Source organism: Zootermopsis nevadensis, unplaced genomic scaffold (genome assembly GCF_977971745.1).
Source record: "Zootermopsis nevadensis isolate Lab colony 2312 unplaced genomic scaffold, Znev_1.0 Znev_ptg000022l, whole genome shotgun sequence".
Classification (NCBI taxonomy): domain Eukaryota; kingdom Metazoa; phylum Arthropoda; class Insecta; order Blattodea; family Termopsidae; genus Zootermopsis; species Zootermopsis nevadensis.
In genome coordinates this window covers 25,692,712-25,708,922 of record NW_028259154.1, presented here as the reverse complement: position 1 = coordinate 25,708,922, position 16,211 = coordinate 25,692,712, and the positions used below count along the sequence as shown (strand labels likewise).

Genomic DNA, 16,211 nt, shown 5'->3' with positions numbered 1-16,211 from the left:
ATATTTATTGAAATACAAGGACACTATATTTATTACTATGTAAAGTAATTCATATTTCGTGTCATAATCTCTGAAACAACAGCTTTTGATCTGCAATAACTACACATCAAGCCCAGTCCATTCAGAAAATACAGGCTACTCCAAATCATTATACATACAAAAATATGTACATTAATCCTTCGGCTACCGAGTGTTTGTTACCTCACGGACTCTTCTATGCTGAAAAGAAATGTACAAATTTTTCCCAATACTTGTTCAACGATGACAGAGTAGGTACAAGATCCATACCACTCTGGTCACAATGATATATACTAGATGAAATAATTTAATAATCTCTGATGTTTCCTTCTGCGGTGATGCTTTTAAAAAGAGACGATAAACCTCTTGTATATGTATAAACACTACATAATACATTATTATACAATAATATTGTCTTCTGCAGTCACGTACAGGAAAGTTAAGTATGAAAAACATGTCAACTTTCATATATAAATATGTACAGGATTAATAATATATAATTATAGTAAAGCAAATTAGAAACAATATGTTCTGAACTCATCAGAAGCATCTCCCTAGAAGACATTCAGTCACTCAACAGTGGCAGACAGACACTCATTTAATGAAGATGCAAGAGACCTGTCTGCTTAGCTGTAAACATCAGCCAGCTTGTTTGTACACACACTTCAAGTCTCCTTTCCATGATAGGTTTCATGATGTTTCTAAACTGATCATGTGATCTTTTAGGTTATTTGCCAATTTCTGATTATACTTTACGAATGAACTTCCATTGATATTTAATAATATTTCATTTATGTTCACTGACTGAACTAACATTAACAACTGAACTAATAAAAACAAACATCTGATAAAATGAGATATATCTTGAAAGACAGGTTATCAACTGAGGGAATAAGTTTACCGACAAAATTTACAGATTCCTCAAACACTGTATCACATATTACATACCACACAATATGGACTTCGAAAGCCTGTTTAATGAAAAACATTTTTCTAGATTGCTTCTCATTATAGTCTTCTATTATCTTTGAGGCTCCTGGCTGCTTGCGAAAGGCAGCGACAAAGATTACAGAGTAAAGGTGATTTTTGGCAAAGGACACCTGCACGTAATCTACCCTCTAAACCAGTTTACAATTAGAATTTCCCAAATTTTCAGCATTTATGCATTATTTTATATCAGAGACAATGGATTATGTTGATTTTAACAATGCCATTAATGAATATCACTAGTTAACCTTACTTTAGAAGCTTACTTCAACATTTAAATTCAGACTGTAGCCTGATTCCAAGCCAAGCATAGTGTTTCTTTATGAAAAATGCAAACTTATATCCCTCCTAGCTGTTGTCACCTCTACTATATGTCATACATAATTCTACAAGCTTGATGGAATAATCCCAAGAAGAATCTTTTGTTATAATCAAAAGTCTGACTTAGTTATAAACTCCATTCATCAACAGGTCTCCGATATATTTCTCCAGAAAAAAATATATATATTATATTATGCAGTCCCGCATTAACCAGGAGCAAAACCAGCAACCCATAATGGCTTCGAATGGATAACACACCAGAAGGAAACACAATTTTCATAATCCCTATAACTAATACTTATTTTATAAATACTTACCAATGGAAAGTTCCAGAGAAATATACTGCGTAAGTTCCACACATTTCGATGACAACACACCTGTTATTTTGTGGCCATTTTTCAAACTTCTATACCAACACAAAGAAAAAAACACCATACACAAATAATTGCCGGTCCTGGCTTTAAAATTACCAAAGAAGTTAACTTTGTTTACTGTGCCACCTGCTGATAAACATTCGAACTCTTCCGAGATTATCCACCTAAGATACTCATCATTACAGCACAGTTAATTTCAAAATTTAGTTGGTAGTATTTATTTTTGTCTACTATCACGAAATATTCTGATAAACAGAACCAAAATAGGGCATGAAACATCAAAAAGTGGTCCCTTTGTCACCACCACACGGCTTGTCCTCAGCCTATGAATGGCAGTGGTGACTTCCATCCATGCAGGGCAACTGGAAAAAAATTGTAAAAGCAATAGCCAACAGCTGACAAAGAGTAACCCCTTAGTCTGATGATTGGGGAAGGGACTAATAACTCACAAGAGATCAGCATTCTATGAAAGCTACACAGGGCCCTGTAGGTTCTTGTGAACACAGTAACGAACCTTCAAATTCCACAAAATGCAGGGAAATTTTGACTAGTTTATCAACTGTTAGTTTCTTGAGGGCTCCACTTCAGAGTTTTCTAAATGTGAAAATGAGAACAAACATCATGGTTCCTGCTTGAAACACTTCAAATAAGTTTTACACAAGAAAATACTTTGGAAGTTCTGAGCAGCTATGTGAGCAAGTCTGTGCCACTCTGGACTACGAATGATTCCGAATGTAACAGTTGAAGGAGATAAAAACTCAATTACTTAGTATGACCAATATGTACCACAGAAGTTTATGATTAAATTTCTTTGTTGATTTTTAAATGAAATCCAGTCCTAGTTTTTTTTCTCCCAGACTGTTGTCACCATGTCTCCCTTGAACTCTGAATTTACCATAACCAGCCCAACTGAGGTTTGAACTGGGAATTTCTTAAATATAGGACTATAAGAATGTTACAACATGAACCTATTTGGTCATCAGTTCTTGGGTAGTATATATATATGTAGAAGTACTAGAATAACATCAGGCAGTCAACACAGCCATTCCACTGTCTGACAAGAATGTGTTATGGTAAATCAGATTTTACACTTCAAAATCACCATTTAGTAAAAGCTTGGTGAGTTCAGTTAGTACAGATATTGGGTTATAGGCTGGATAACAGGGTTCAAATCTTAACACAGCTCTTTGACACAACATCAAGACTAGCTGGTCTGCCCAATGGGGTTCATCAGTGGTTGGGCCATGAATTACACACCTCCATCTCATGCAAAGGCCAAGAATGTGTGAAGCTGTACCTCTACTGCCCCAGGTGACGAAGGTGTGGAGTTATACTCCCCATACGTTCTGCATTCCATGATGCTTAATTAATTTCCAAGGACAACTTAACTGTTTAGTTGACACAGTATCAAAGTTATTCTTCATTCCCTTTACATGTCTTCATGGCATGCTTAAATAAAAGTAAAACTTTCCTATTTACTGTTAATGCTGATTAAGATATATCCAGAATGAATTAAATTCATAAACACAGAATGCCTCTCTCTTTGAGAAACAATGTCCTCATCCTCATCTAAAAAACGCTCACTGCAAGGAAACAATTCTGCACAACCTTCTACCAGCCATGACTGAACCTGTAACTTTCAAAAATACAAAACAAGAAATACAAATTTTAATAAATAAATAAATATATATATTTTTTAATTACACAACTTCGTCTTTCGTATGCGACACTGAGCATCTGAGTGATGTTCATAGGGGAAAAAAATGTTCAATTTTGTAAACATTAACAAAAGTAGATGAATGTCATACATAGCAAACCTTCAACAACATAGTCCCCCAAAAACCTTCACATGAGTGTAAAGAAATAATATATTTATATACGTTACAACATTTACATACAGAACTCCAATACAATGAAGTACAAGTATTGGGGTTTCTAAATTCCACTACATGGAAGCTCAATTCTAAAAGTCTGTGACGATGGTGCGTTGTTGAAGTAAAGAGTTTTATGGATATTTTCCATCGTCTAAAAAATAAAATCATATAATAAACGATGTTTCGGAGATGGGACTCTATCTCCATCTTCAGGTAGACCTACTCAGTTCAGCCCAATCGGTAGAGCTAATCCTATCTCCGGACATGGCAAAGGTGAGTTAGGTGTACCTGAAGACGGAGACAAGAGTCCCATCTCTGAAACGCCGTGGATTTTATGATTTTATTTATTAGATGATGGAAAATATCCAGAAAACTCTTTACTTCCACTATATGGAATTTTCACAGTATAAACATTTGAAGCCAGAAACTGAAAAAACAGGTACTCATAACTTAACAGTAAATGCATTAACAACACTTGTATAATAACAGATAAGGAGGAATGAAGCATGCCATGTGATAATTGAAATACACCGACAATTTACGTGCCAGCTGCAGTTTTGTAAGTACACACATGATTATGTACATATTTCACACATTCAGTCACTTTTACATAACTATGACTTATATAACTATTTTTTGGAACAACTGTACACTTTCGACATCGCTATTCATGTCCTTAGCCAAGAAGTATAACTTTGCTTAAGACTTGTACTGGCAGTGGTAACTTTTCTCAGACATGGATAGTTGTCTTCTGGGTTGTAGTGCCATGTAGTCTGGTATAAGTTTATCGATGTTTCAGGGGTCCTTAATGCCTGCCTCCATCATCAGGGTGATGAGGCAACATGGCCCTCTGAAAGGTCAGTAAATTTCTACCAGACCACTTGATGCTACAACCCAGAAGATGGCCATCTTCATACTCATCACCATGAGAACCTCGAATCCTACTTTGTCAGACTTGTTTTCTTTACGTTCAATATCCACGAAAGAGGTGTTAGCATCCTGCAACTGTTTTGTGAAATGGGAGCTTACAAAGGGAAATACACTGAGGCTAGACGAGGGAAGATGATATTAAGACAGATCATAGAGAAATAGGTTATGAAGAAGGACAAAGGATAGAACTGTTTCAAGATCAGGTTGGGCGGTGGTCTTCAGTAACGAATGTGTTAAATCTTCACATTATATTACTAAAGACTGTTAATTTTCTGATGTTTATGAGAAAAGAATTTATACATGTTATTTCAATAGACATGCATGTGTATTTCTATTTAGTATCAGACTGTGTACTTTAATGTTACAATTTTGAAACTAAACATGTCTGAACTTGTTTTCAACATTTTTCTTCCTAATAAACCATCTTTATTTCAAATAGGGAGAGAATTTTGTTTACCAAAGATGATAAAAATTGGTAAACAGCTCTGGTACAGAGAATGATGTGTATGCGACTCACTGTTTAAGGCGATTTGATTGTTGAGAAAGCAGTAAAATTTCTTCTATTCTGTACATATATTTTTAAAATATGATTCCCATGATCAGTTACAGAAAAAGTTCTTCTGACTCGTGCCCTACATCCTTATTTCCCATTCAAGTATAATTTAGCATACCATTCAGCTTAAGAATTTAACTTACTCTTCAGATATCAGAAAATCATTCACACCAATGAAACAGACGAATATATCAATCAAAGTATAGACCAACACTCTATTAACAAACTGCGAAATTTGGCGAAAATTTAAATTCACATGAGGACCAGTATGTTCACAACCCATTTTCCTCTTTAATGTCATGCCTTTAGTACATTTCTAATCAGAAGTGAAATTTGTACTAGAGTTCTTCTTTGTATATACATATTGCACATAGTTGGCTATTAACATAACCTATAAAAGCGTGCGAGATGGTTCACGATATATATAAATCTTGTAACAATTAAACACACAATATTATCAGTCTTACCAAAATGAAATTAGATGAAGTCTGTCAAACAAAATGACTATGGCTGCTTTGTATTCTGCTTCTCCATTGTAAGTCTTGCAATTTCAGCACCTAGCGTGTCAATATTTTCCTGCGAAAGTAAAATAAAATTTAATTCTATAAGTAAATGAAAATATATCTTTAACAAATATGAAACATGAAACAAGTAACATGGAAGGAATCATTGGAATTCCCATTTCTTAAGCAACAAAACAGATATAAGATGAAGACACCCACATATAGTGCAACCGTCCTTCCACGCTCTCGTCTCGATGTTTGTTTGTTTAAGTCACGGGTCAAATCCAGTGACGTGTCAGGCACTCGTATGGTTGCAGCTTCGAATCTTTTTAATAAGTGCGGAAGGGATTTTAGGAAAATTTGATAATGGGCAGGGATTTAGGTTGGTGAGCATGAGCGGCTAAGAGAGGGCCCCTCAACCACAGTCGCTCTTTAAATACTACTGCATTACGTAGTTTGTCATTGAATTTGAATTAAATGCGGTGATCTGATTCATTCTCCCACAGCAGCGGGAACGCGCTCATAATTCAATTGGACCTTCGCAGCAAGGCGATGGTCGTAATGCAGTCGTCACCCGACATCTGGAAAGGGTTCATTCCATGTCTGGGATGGCTTAAGTGTTTTGTTTACGCCTGGCTCCCTCCAGACGGAATGTCAAGGAGGGAGACGCCCAAGTGACTGTATGTGGCCACATTCCTTGAACTTAATACGTTTAACGAAGCCAAAATTAATAACTCAATCAAATTTAGATGAAGTAAGGGATTCAAAAAATCATCTAATTACACCTTCTTCATTTATATAAACCAGATTAACATGTCAAAACCTGGTTTACCCTTCATCTCAAGGTTCAGCCCGTTCGGGAATCGAACTATGAACTTGGACTGGCACAACAGTGAGTAACAAACTTGGTTCCTTCTTGTTTATTAACTAAGGGTAATGCACACATCAACAGTACCTTGAGTGTGATATTTTTTAGGAGTGTGTCTTCAAGTACTGATTGGAGTTTCCTGTTAATTTCCAGTGATAATTCCAGTGTCATATTGTTGTCCACTGCCCGGGAACCATACACCGAGGCCATGATACCACCATGCCGTGAAAGATCCGCCTGAACGTGACAAGATTATGTCAATTTGTGAAATGTCTATGCTCAAGCAATTGTTACGCACAATTATAAGTTATAAATTTATACATGTAAGCAGCATATTCATGTGAAACTAAAGTTATTTTAATTTACCACAGCAATTAAGTAAAACAATCTTGCTATCCATCAGAAGAGGTGTGTGAAATATTATAACAAAACATTTTACGCCCATTCTTTCATATGGGAAGCTTCTAAAACAGTGAATTATATTAGTTTGGAATTCTCAGCCAATCACACGTGTGAGCTTATGTCAGACTAAATTAGTTTTTATTTATATTAAAAACTGTGATTTTAGTCCTATTCTTTTCCCTCTCTCTTTTGTTGACAAAATACCTCCATAATACAAAACAAAAATGTAATTCCTTTTTACCTTTGTCTTCATCCTTTCATGTCCAGAATGTGGAGGCTTGTAAAAAAAATTTTGAATTAAACACATAGCACAAGATACTCAATGTTAATCAAAGTATTCATTTTCTGAGCACTTGAACACTAATGCGATAGAATGGATTTAACAGAAAAAATTAGCAAAACAGCTTTGCAGCTGCAGAGAATTCCTTTAGAATCTCTGTAAATCGATCGTCTCTATTCGAAACAGAAACCCATATCTAGGTACAAATTGAAAGTAAGCTATAGTTTTTGAAGTTGTCATATTCATACATCGCAGTGACCATCTTTAAAAACTTTGATGTCAAAAGAAATTCATTATTTCAAAACATTACATTATGTTGCAACCAATGAAAGATACTGAAACATTTTGTTGCGTAATGAACAGTGGTTTTATTACGACATAGCATCTTATTTTATTTTAACTTGTTAGTATAAAACTGATATACATTTTAAGTTGTTCAAATCCGTGATACGAACTGGATTTCATTTAAATTTAAATTTCCAATCTTCTGACAAGTGGTAAACAAATTATATTACAAAACAGTACACCGTACTTTGTTCTGGTCCATTGAGGCAGGGGACAGCACACCCGACTGCTCACGCAAAATGTAGTTCTGCACAATGCGTGCTTTCTTTTGCAGTTCAGCCACTAATTGGCGCGTATGCTCCTCCATGAAGTCCAATTTCTCTGTCTTGCGTGCATTAGCTCGCTGCAGTTTAACGATCCTTTCAATTAGTGTCTGGCGATCTGGCTCCAAAGGAGGGCTCGCCTAACAATAAATTTCATTTTTAAAATTTCAGGTTTTACAGCATTTAATGATTAGTAAATAATGAATTCTACACGATACAGAAGGAAGCAATCATGACCTAATTTAAGACATTATTTTGGCATTTGGCTGATGGGATTGAAAAAAAACAATGGAAAACCTCAGTCATAATCACGGGTCTCCAGGCAGAGACCCAAAGAAATATGCAAGAATGTTATTTCAGTAAGTAAAATACTTAACATCAAGACTTTTCATGGTTGATTTAAAAGTGTGTGTAAAATTTTCTGGACTGTATAGAAAGAAAATTTGCAAGGCAAAAATTACATCCAAAATATGACTGATCAAATTATCAAAATGCTGTGGAATAAAACATTACCTGACTGGTACCAGAGTTTCCTGGGGAGCTCTGCCCTCCTGCTGATACCTTGCTGCTACTTGTGTTAACCATGCTGCCTTCTACAGTGTTCAGAGAATTACAAGAACTGGCTCGAGAACCCTGCCCCAGGGAATTGCTGCCACTTGAAGACTCGTAAATGTCCAGCTTCTTCCGACAATGTTGCAGCTCCCTTGTCAGCTCCTGCACAGAACGGTGGTTCAAGTCCAGTGAACAGGAACAACTAACATAATATGTTTTAAAATCATAGAAAATTAACCCCATAGACCTAAATCCTTCTTGAGAAGCTTGTTGATGGTTGGTTCCAAATGACGTGATGGCCGTTCGTGGCATCTTCCAATCTTAGAACGTCCAGAATCCATTTCTGAGGTGGAAGCCTGCTGTACTGCACTTCCTCAAGTTTTGCATCTGAACGAGAGCCCAGTGTCTTGCCCAAGACCACAAGGTCTCACTTAAGTAAATAATAGTAGCACATTCAAGAAATTCCCCACATTTTATGTAAACCCAGGTTTTCTACAGTGTTCACAAAAGCCATCTACTCGTTCCTACACTGGGCCAGATGAATCCAGTCCACATCCTCAAACACAGTTTTTCTAAGAATGAGAGAATAATTTCAGAACATATTCTAATAAAAAACATAAATGGGTTATATCAATATTAACAGATGCTACAGCTTTAAACCTTGAACCCTAATTTCAGAAAAAGCATTTTCTTATTTACCTGCCAACCTGATTCAAAGGAAGGTAGTAATATAAATGTTAACCTTAAGCGCAGATGCCTGTTTCCGGCGCAGCACCTGGTTTTCGCCCTTCTGATCCTCCAGCTGCTCCGCCAGCACCTCGGCTTGCTGCGTTCGCTCGGCAAGGTGACGCGCCAGTAACTGGTTCTCCTCCTGCCGCTGCTGTTGCTCCTGTTCTAGCTGCCAACTCAGTGATGAAACACGGTTCTCAAGCTCCACTATCTGTCGCTGAAGCGGCCCCTGTTCACACTCTAACTGCTGGGCCTGGTACATCAAATAATAATGGCTACTTTACCGACATTTCACAAAGACGTTGCAGTGCATATACTGACCACTGAATGCCACAGCAAAGTGGTCAGCTCTTCTACTTCATATTAAAGTCTCAACATGAAAACCAACTAAGGTTTTTATGGTTTCCCTCAGTTTCTCCAGGCAAATACCAGAATAGTATTTTATCAGGAAGCAACTACTACTATGTTACATATGTGAGCTAGTGATAATATCATTAAATGAATCATAACTGTATAATCAAACAAATAAACAAATGTCTTACTAAAGGACTTGGAATATAACTAAACTACGTCCATGACGCAAAGTCCTTCTTGAAAAGCAAAAGTCACTGTATATTTGTGTTTATTTTAATTTTACAATTTCAGCTAGCAGACAGAATGATAAAAGGTTTTGAACTGAACGGTAATGAGAATTTCCCAAACTTAATCTGCTCTTCATCTGGATAATACAGTGGTATGGATGCCAGACAGAAAAGTGGCCTCACTTCACTAGCTGCAGCAACGCAACTCTAATCCGATTGGGTATACTACCTTCGCTTCTGTGGCAGAGAACTCCGACTGCAGACGAACATTCTTTTCTGTAAGCTTCTGTGTGAAGTCCAACAGCTCTGCTTCTCGCTCCCGACACACTGCCATGTCCTGCTGCAACTCCGCATTGCTTAACCTGAGGTGCTCCACTTCCCCCTGACTTGCTACCAGTTTTTCCTGTTCACTTAACAATAATATGATGATCAAACACAAGTTTTGAAAAGTATGAGCATAATATAATGGACCAGTTAATGGTACCTGCACCTTGTCGTGGTGGTGGGGCTTGAGTACCTCAGTGACCCCAAGAGCTATGCTGGCGGTAGCATAGCTACTGGTAGGGCCTCCCTAGCCAGAATGGTCAAGGGGGAGAGGTCAGACTAAGACAGGTACTCTGGTCCTCCAGGTTGGGGGTCGGCCGCAAGGCTAACAACCTTGCACCGTAAAAAGGAAGATGTTTTGAAACCTCGACGAAAGCCTCGGACAGACGGACCTAACAGAGGACCAAATGGAAGAGGAGAACTGAGGATGCCACGGACCGAATACAAACCGGAGAGCAAAAGAAGAAGAAGAAGAAGAAGAAGTTAATGGACCTTTAAGTCAATTTAACAACACTGGATATATATGGTTTACATACCTATCAAATAATAACACTGAACACAATTTTTTTACATATTTTGACCTCCATTGATTCAGAAATAACATAAGGAAATGTAAATATTATACCACCAGTCCGTTCTCAGTGTCATCTGCCACAACATACATGAGAATTAAAGCATCAGCTTACTGTTGGAATTGTATCTTGAGTGACTCCATCTCCGACAACCGTGCTTGCAGGTCTACGACATCCTGCCGCTGTTGGTCTGATGACCTCTTTAGCTTCGAAAGGTTCTGCTCATACTCAAGTCTTTCTTTCTCCAGGTTCTGCACCTGTTGACACAGCATCCACAATATTTCACAGTTATATAAAATGGCAAGAAAATTTCAACACTAGTGAAGATACCTTCTGGAAATCTGTCTTGAAGGGTTCTGATAATGGTGTAATACAATATGGAGTGATGGGTTTTTCAACCTTGTCCATCGCCTGATGTTTTAAAATTACGCAACGTTGCAAGGACTGATCTGCCTCATTTTGCATGTGTGGTGAGAGGGAAGGAGGTCTGTTACAACGACCTACTCTCAAATCACTGGACCGGTGGTTGAGATTAGCTCATCCAGTCCTTGAAATGTTATGTAATTTTATAGCATCAGACGACGGACAAGGTCCAAAAACCCAACAGTCCAGATACCTTCAGGAAATCAATTTTAAGTTGTTTGTATTTATGAAATCTAGACCTTTAACAAAAAACTGTCCTTTCATAATGCTGGTATACCTTGATGGACAGAAGGTTGTTCTCATCTATGATGAGCTGATGTTTTCTTTTCAGGTTGTCCACCTCGTGCTGCAGTTGCCGATGCATTTCCTCCTTATCCTCCCGCTCATGTCGCTCCAAGATCAGCTTTGCTTGCTGCTCTTTCAACTGCTGGTCTGCAATTACACTACACTAGTCAATATGAGACTAATACATACATGGCAGCAAGACAGGAGGTTACGTGTACCTAATTAACTATTATGAGACATAATCAAAAAATCTGAGCTGCCAAATTTAAATTACTAAATTTTACTCTTTTGGTGCACACAGTTCAGCCACTGTTGAAATCCACATTCGGCTTCTTGTTTGGGCCTCTACGAATAATTTCGCATGGCGAACGGAAGGATGGAGGATTAAGTCAGTAGAACATTGAGGAGATTGTAATGGTATAATATTTCTAGTATGAAAAAGAAATAAATGTACTGAAACTTCCACAGGTACCATCCACTCCTACATATCCACATGCTCTTATCAATCGCAAGATCAAAACTGACAAAATTCACTTGCATATTAATTTAAAAATAGTACAATCACAATTGCTAAAACACTGCAGTAATGACACCATTTGAGAAACTGATCAATTTCAGAGATGTATTGTGGTTTTCTGGGATGTTTCAACACCAGTTATGCTGTTAACATAACTGTGCTTCTTGTGGTTGTAAGGTGGCAGGAAATTGGTGAACCTGAAAATGGTGATATATGACAGCACCTGATTAAGTACCTAGTGTATGAGCCCTGTTCTCCTGGGACTCTTGGTATGCCTGCATCATTGCTTGGCAGTCTCGCCGCACCTGATCCAATTCTTCTTGCTTTTCCTGAAGCTTCTGGACCAACTTGTCCTGTTTTGCCTGCACCTCCTACAATTATAACATTCAAAATGTTATATCACATAATAATAATTTCCAAAATCCCACAAAAAAAGATGATCAGAACCATATGTACAATACACACACACACACACACAACTATCCTGCCTTGTATTATGCCATACGACCAGTTACGGTTTAGTCCGATGTCCTCAGTGGTCATTCTAAACTTCCCTTCTTCATATAATTTAATATTGCTATAATCTGTTTCGGTACTAAACACTCTTCTGCAATATCATATTCTTTAACCACATACATCACACCTTCTAGATCATCAGTACCTTATGAGCATCCATTTCAGTCTTCAATTTATTCTGTGCCCATTTTATTTTGATCTCGCGAGAACTCAGATCTTCTTTCAATTTCTCATTCGTCTTCTGCGCTACAGACAGCTCATGATTCTGAAACACAGAACATACGTAACTGCCACAACGTCTGATCTTAAACTATAACTACGCTAAAATAATCTGAAAAGAAGTGACTATGAAGAAGAGATTATGATGCTGCGTAGTCTCGTAAGCCCCTTTGGAGCTAGGTCACGGGGAACATGCCACATGTTCAATTAACATAATTACGTCATTTGTCAAATTCTGGCAGTTCATATTTAAAGTAAATGAGTTATGAGCGTTCTACTTAATGTCATATGAAAAGACCGTGAAATCAATATAAATCTGGATGTTACCTTGACGTCTAGCATTTGACAGATCCGTGCCTTTTCAGCAGACGCGCCCTTCAGCTTGCCAAGCAGCATGTCTTTTTCTCGAGTCACTTCACGGAGCTTCTTTTCCAGTAACTCCCGTTCCCCCTTCTGGTAAATCACTTCTTTTTCGCTCACAGCGTAACGCATTACCATTGCCTCTTTGTCTTTGTTCGATGCCTCATACTGCTTTGTCACCTGAACCACAAACCATGATACCTTGTACAATCCTTCTGTGAACATCATTTACACAGAAAAAGAAACGTGACTGCCAGAGTACGTAAAACCCTATGCCAAATGCTGGTCCTCTGGGTTGTGACACAGCATAGTCTTGTAGGTGATTACAAACATGTTCATATTCAAGGTAGAAGGTGATATATCTGTCCAAAATGTCAGTAACCTACCACAAGACAATGTGAAATCAAAACCATAAGGTCTGAACAGACACGTATCATATCAGCCACAAACAAGAAAACACAACAAAGACAAGACAAAAATTAGAACACTCAATCACATGACTAAAAAAATGACATTCATAAAACATCTCTGGAGATTTTTTAATTGTTATTATTTTGCTGTGGTTAATGTACCTAGTAATTCAATACCTCACAACAAATTCAAACTAGAAAAGGGTACCAGCTTCTGTAAACAAAGAATATACCTGATGAAGATTGTGTAACAGTTACATGACATGAAATCCGTTACTTTCCTTAAAGATTATCAATGCTAAATTGCAGCTGCTGTCATGCACACCATTGCGTTTACAAAGTACTCAGGGAAGTTTGTACTAACTTAAACACAAAGCTGATACACCGTCAAAAATTCTTAAAAACAGGACTTAAAGGACCAAAACACATTTCAGAATGCATGCTAATTCTGAGATTCCCCAAGTGACTGAGGTGAACCATTAAAAACCCTGAGTCAGAAATTCCAGCCTTACAGCTGAGAGTCAAGCTCAAATTTCTCAAAATTCAAGCAGGAATTCTAAGTACTCAACCAAGATATTCATTTGAAAAATATGGAGAGAGGCGGTAATATAATATACAATTCCACGTGATGAAACATGATCCTTTAAATCCCCAAGTGACTGCACCTTTTCAAGCCTATTTTCCATGTCCTGCTTCATCTGACTGAAGGCCTCCGCCTGCTGAGTGGCCTGTGCATTGAGTCTATTCAGCTCCTTTTGCTGCTCATCAATTGTTTTCTCCACAGTTTCTAGCTGCACCATGTAGATTTCGTGTGATCGATCTGTTTCTAATCTTTGGTTTTCAGCCTCAAGTCTGCCAACATCATAGTACTCAGATGTTAACCTGATTCATATTCATATCAAACAAATTTAATATATAGGTTATAACACCTATAATTATACAATACCTGTCCAGAAAATATTTAATAGACTATATGGAGCAGAGTCCTTCTAGAGAAGCTAACAGTTACTCAGTCAAGAAATTGTCTGCCTCTTATGGCACCCCTGAAGGTTCATTATAGTGTTCACAGGAGAGCCAGATCACTTCAATCTACACCCAAACACCCTATTTATTTAAGGTCTGCTCTCACCTATGTCTGGTTCTCCCAAGGCTCTTCCCTTCAGGTTTTGTTATCCCCCCCCTTCCCCCCTTGATTAGGTCATACCCAATATTTATGTATATTCCAGTTTTATATCTCGTCTTCTGAATGGTAAAGTTTATTACAACCATACGACAGACCTAACAAAGTTCTAAATGAAATAGGTCACCACTTTCCTTTTCTCCACTACCAAGTTGTAATTAGTTTCTGGGTAAATAATGAGACTATAATGTTAAAAACTTAAAATACCACATTTTGGAAATACTGATATTGAGAAACATTAAATAATAATTTCTCTACATGGCTCTAAAATGTGACAACAGGAAAAAGTGATTACTACCTGTTGATTTCCATGTGTAATGCAGAAACTTGCTCTTTAAACTGGGCCAATTCTTGAATTACAGTTTTATAGGCTGGATGATTGAAAACTGACACCGATATGCCATTTGGAGGTTGACTTCTTGACAAATCTTCTGACTCTGGCAACTGCATATTTATCTCCATTAACAGTTCATCCTCAGCAGAAAGATTTGGCACTGCACAGTCCATAAACTTTGTTGTGATATCAGTTTCCATTTCTGCACCACTGTCACGCAAATCTTGCGAAGAGGTTTCAGAAAAGTGATCACAATTTGAATATGCATTATTAACAGTAAGACTGCCTGAATTTGATGAATCGATATCATCATTCGCTTCACACTCACTGGATGATTTACTAACCTCACTAATATGATCCAATTTTTTATTAGTCTCTTCAGGTACATTGTAATTCAGAGTACCCATTTCATTTTCATTATTGTTACTTGTAGAATGTGCGAAATTTGATGTCGGTAAACATGATTCCAAATCTTCATTAATACTTGATTCGGACATTCTATTATTGAATGACTTACTTATACAGGCAAAAACATACGCTTCGTTTTTTGAACATAAAAAAGGCATAGAAAACTAAATGTTACAGCTAACAGTCGTCAATAGTATTTACAATTTATACGCTGTTCATTGCATATTATTCATTAAACCCACGAAACTAATCAAAACTGTATGTCTTACGTTGACAAATCACACATTTTTGTGACCGATCGTTCACCCTACGTAACAACGAATATTTTCCATATCAGTGAACCAACTAAAACCTAGCAGCTAGAAATACACACTGTACAATATGAGATTTTAGTTCATAAAAATGCTGATATAAAATCCATATTTAATAACTACTAAGTATTACGTATCTTACGTTCTGGAGATACCTTGGCAGCTTTTATGCAGTCACAGTCATACATAACCTGCGGCCTACCATATTTTAATATGCCGTTGTTCAACAGAACACCAAGATTACATGATAATTATTACAAATACTTTAAAACCACGAAAATGTTTCATTAGTACTGCGGGAGAAGCATAGTTAATAAAACAATATCAGTCAACACGGACTACTTAATGCATTGGCTGAACACGCAGCTGAAGCACAATATTTCAGACATCGATCAACCTCCCATCTTTTTGTCAGAGCACAACCAATATTGCCATAACCAGATCTCTATAGCTCAATCGACGACAACGTAACCTACTATACAACAGGTACAGAAGCATACCATCTAACAGGCACTAGTGTGCTACTGCCTTTTACGTCAATTAAATAAATAGAAATTGCACTTGTGCATGCTTGTGTGAAATAAAACAAATATAGCATAAGCTTGAATCTAGAAACAGTAGGAGGTTATGATTTCCTGCATCCATGTAACAGTACCTGTAAGAGCTGCCTCTTTCATAAGTGGCTCTTAGCAAACACTGAGTTTGATTCTACCTAAAAGAAAATCACTTAACCAAGATTCAAAGGTTGGATAGTAAAATAAGGAAATAAATA

At 37.2% G+C, this 16,211-nt stretch overlaps 2 protein-coding genes across 5 annotated transcripts in view; both read right to left on the bottom strand.

The window, feature by feature from the left end:
* Positions 1-1,795, bottom strand: part of LOC110839157 (uncharacterized) — a 42,022-nt gene extending 40,227 nt beyond the window's left edge. Inside the window, exon 1 of the mRNA XM_022083062.2 lies at positions 1,644-1,795. Within this exon, the coding sequence (XP_021938754.1) occupies positions 1,644-1,687 (44 nt within the window). The 5' untranslated portion in view covers positions 1,688-1,795. The remainder of the gene's footprint in view (positions 1-1,643) is intronic.
* Positions 1,796-3,366: 1,571 nt separating this feature from the next.
* Positions 3,367-15,842, bottom strand: LOC110839155 (coiled-coil domain-containing protein 186). Of its 4 annotated transcripts, none has more exons than XM_022083059.2 (15): positions 15,582-15,842; positions 14,685-14,943; positions 13,872-14,058; positions 12,764-12,976; positions 12,363-12,482; positions 11,937-12,072; positions 11,177-11,331; positions 10,591-10,733; positions 9,810-9,990; positions 9,013-9,252; positions 8,232-8,432; positions 7,643-7,858; positions 7,072-7,107; positions 6,516-6,665; positions 3,367-5,633 (listed from the first exon to the last, which is right to left on the bottom strand). In XM_022083059.2, the coding sequence occupies exons 1-15, from the start codon at positions 15,625-15,627 to the stop codon at positions 5,562-5,564; spliced, it is 2,355 nt and encodes a 784-aa protein (XP_021938751.2). In that variant the 5' UTR covers positions 15,628-15,842; the 3' UTR covers positions 3,367-5,561. The 4 variants fall into 4 exon arrangements, with proteins under 4 accessions (XP_021938751.2, XP_021938752.2, XP_021938749.2 ...); XM_022083060.2 differs by having other exon boundaries at positions 15,595-15,841; XM_022083057.2 differs by having other exon boundaries at positions 14,685-15,842.
* Positions 15,843-16,211: the final 369 nt, after the last annotated feature.

Excerpts from the sequence above, each read along its gene's own strand:
- LOC110839155 (XM_022083057.2), bottom strand. The coding sequence starts at position 15,286 with ATGCCTTTTTTATGTTCAAAAAACGAAGCGTATGTTTTTGCCTGTATA. Across the intron at positions 12,977-13,871 it reads TGGAAAATAGGCTTGAAAAG|GTGACAAAGCAGTATGAGGC; the intron begins GTGCAGTCACTT and ends TTTGTGGTTCAG. Across the intron at positions 11,332-11,936 it reads GAACAGGGCTCATACACTAG|ACCAGCAGTTGAAAGAGCAG; the intron begins GTACTTAATCAG and ends GTGTAATTGCAG.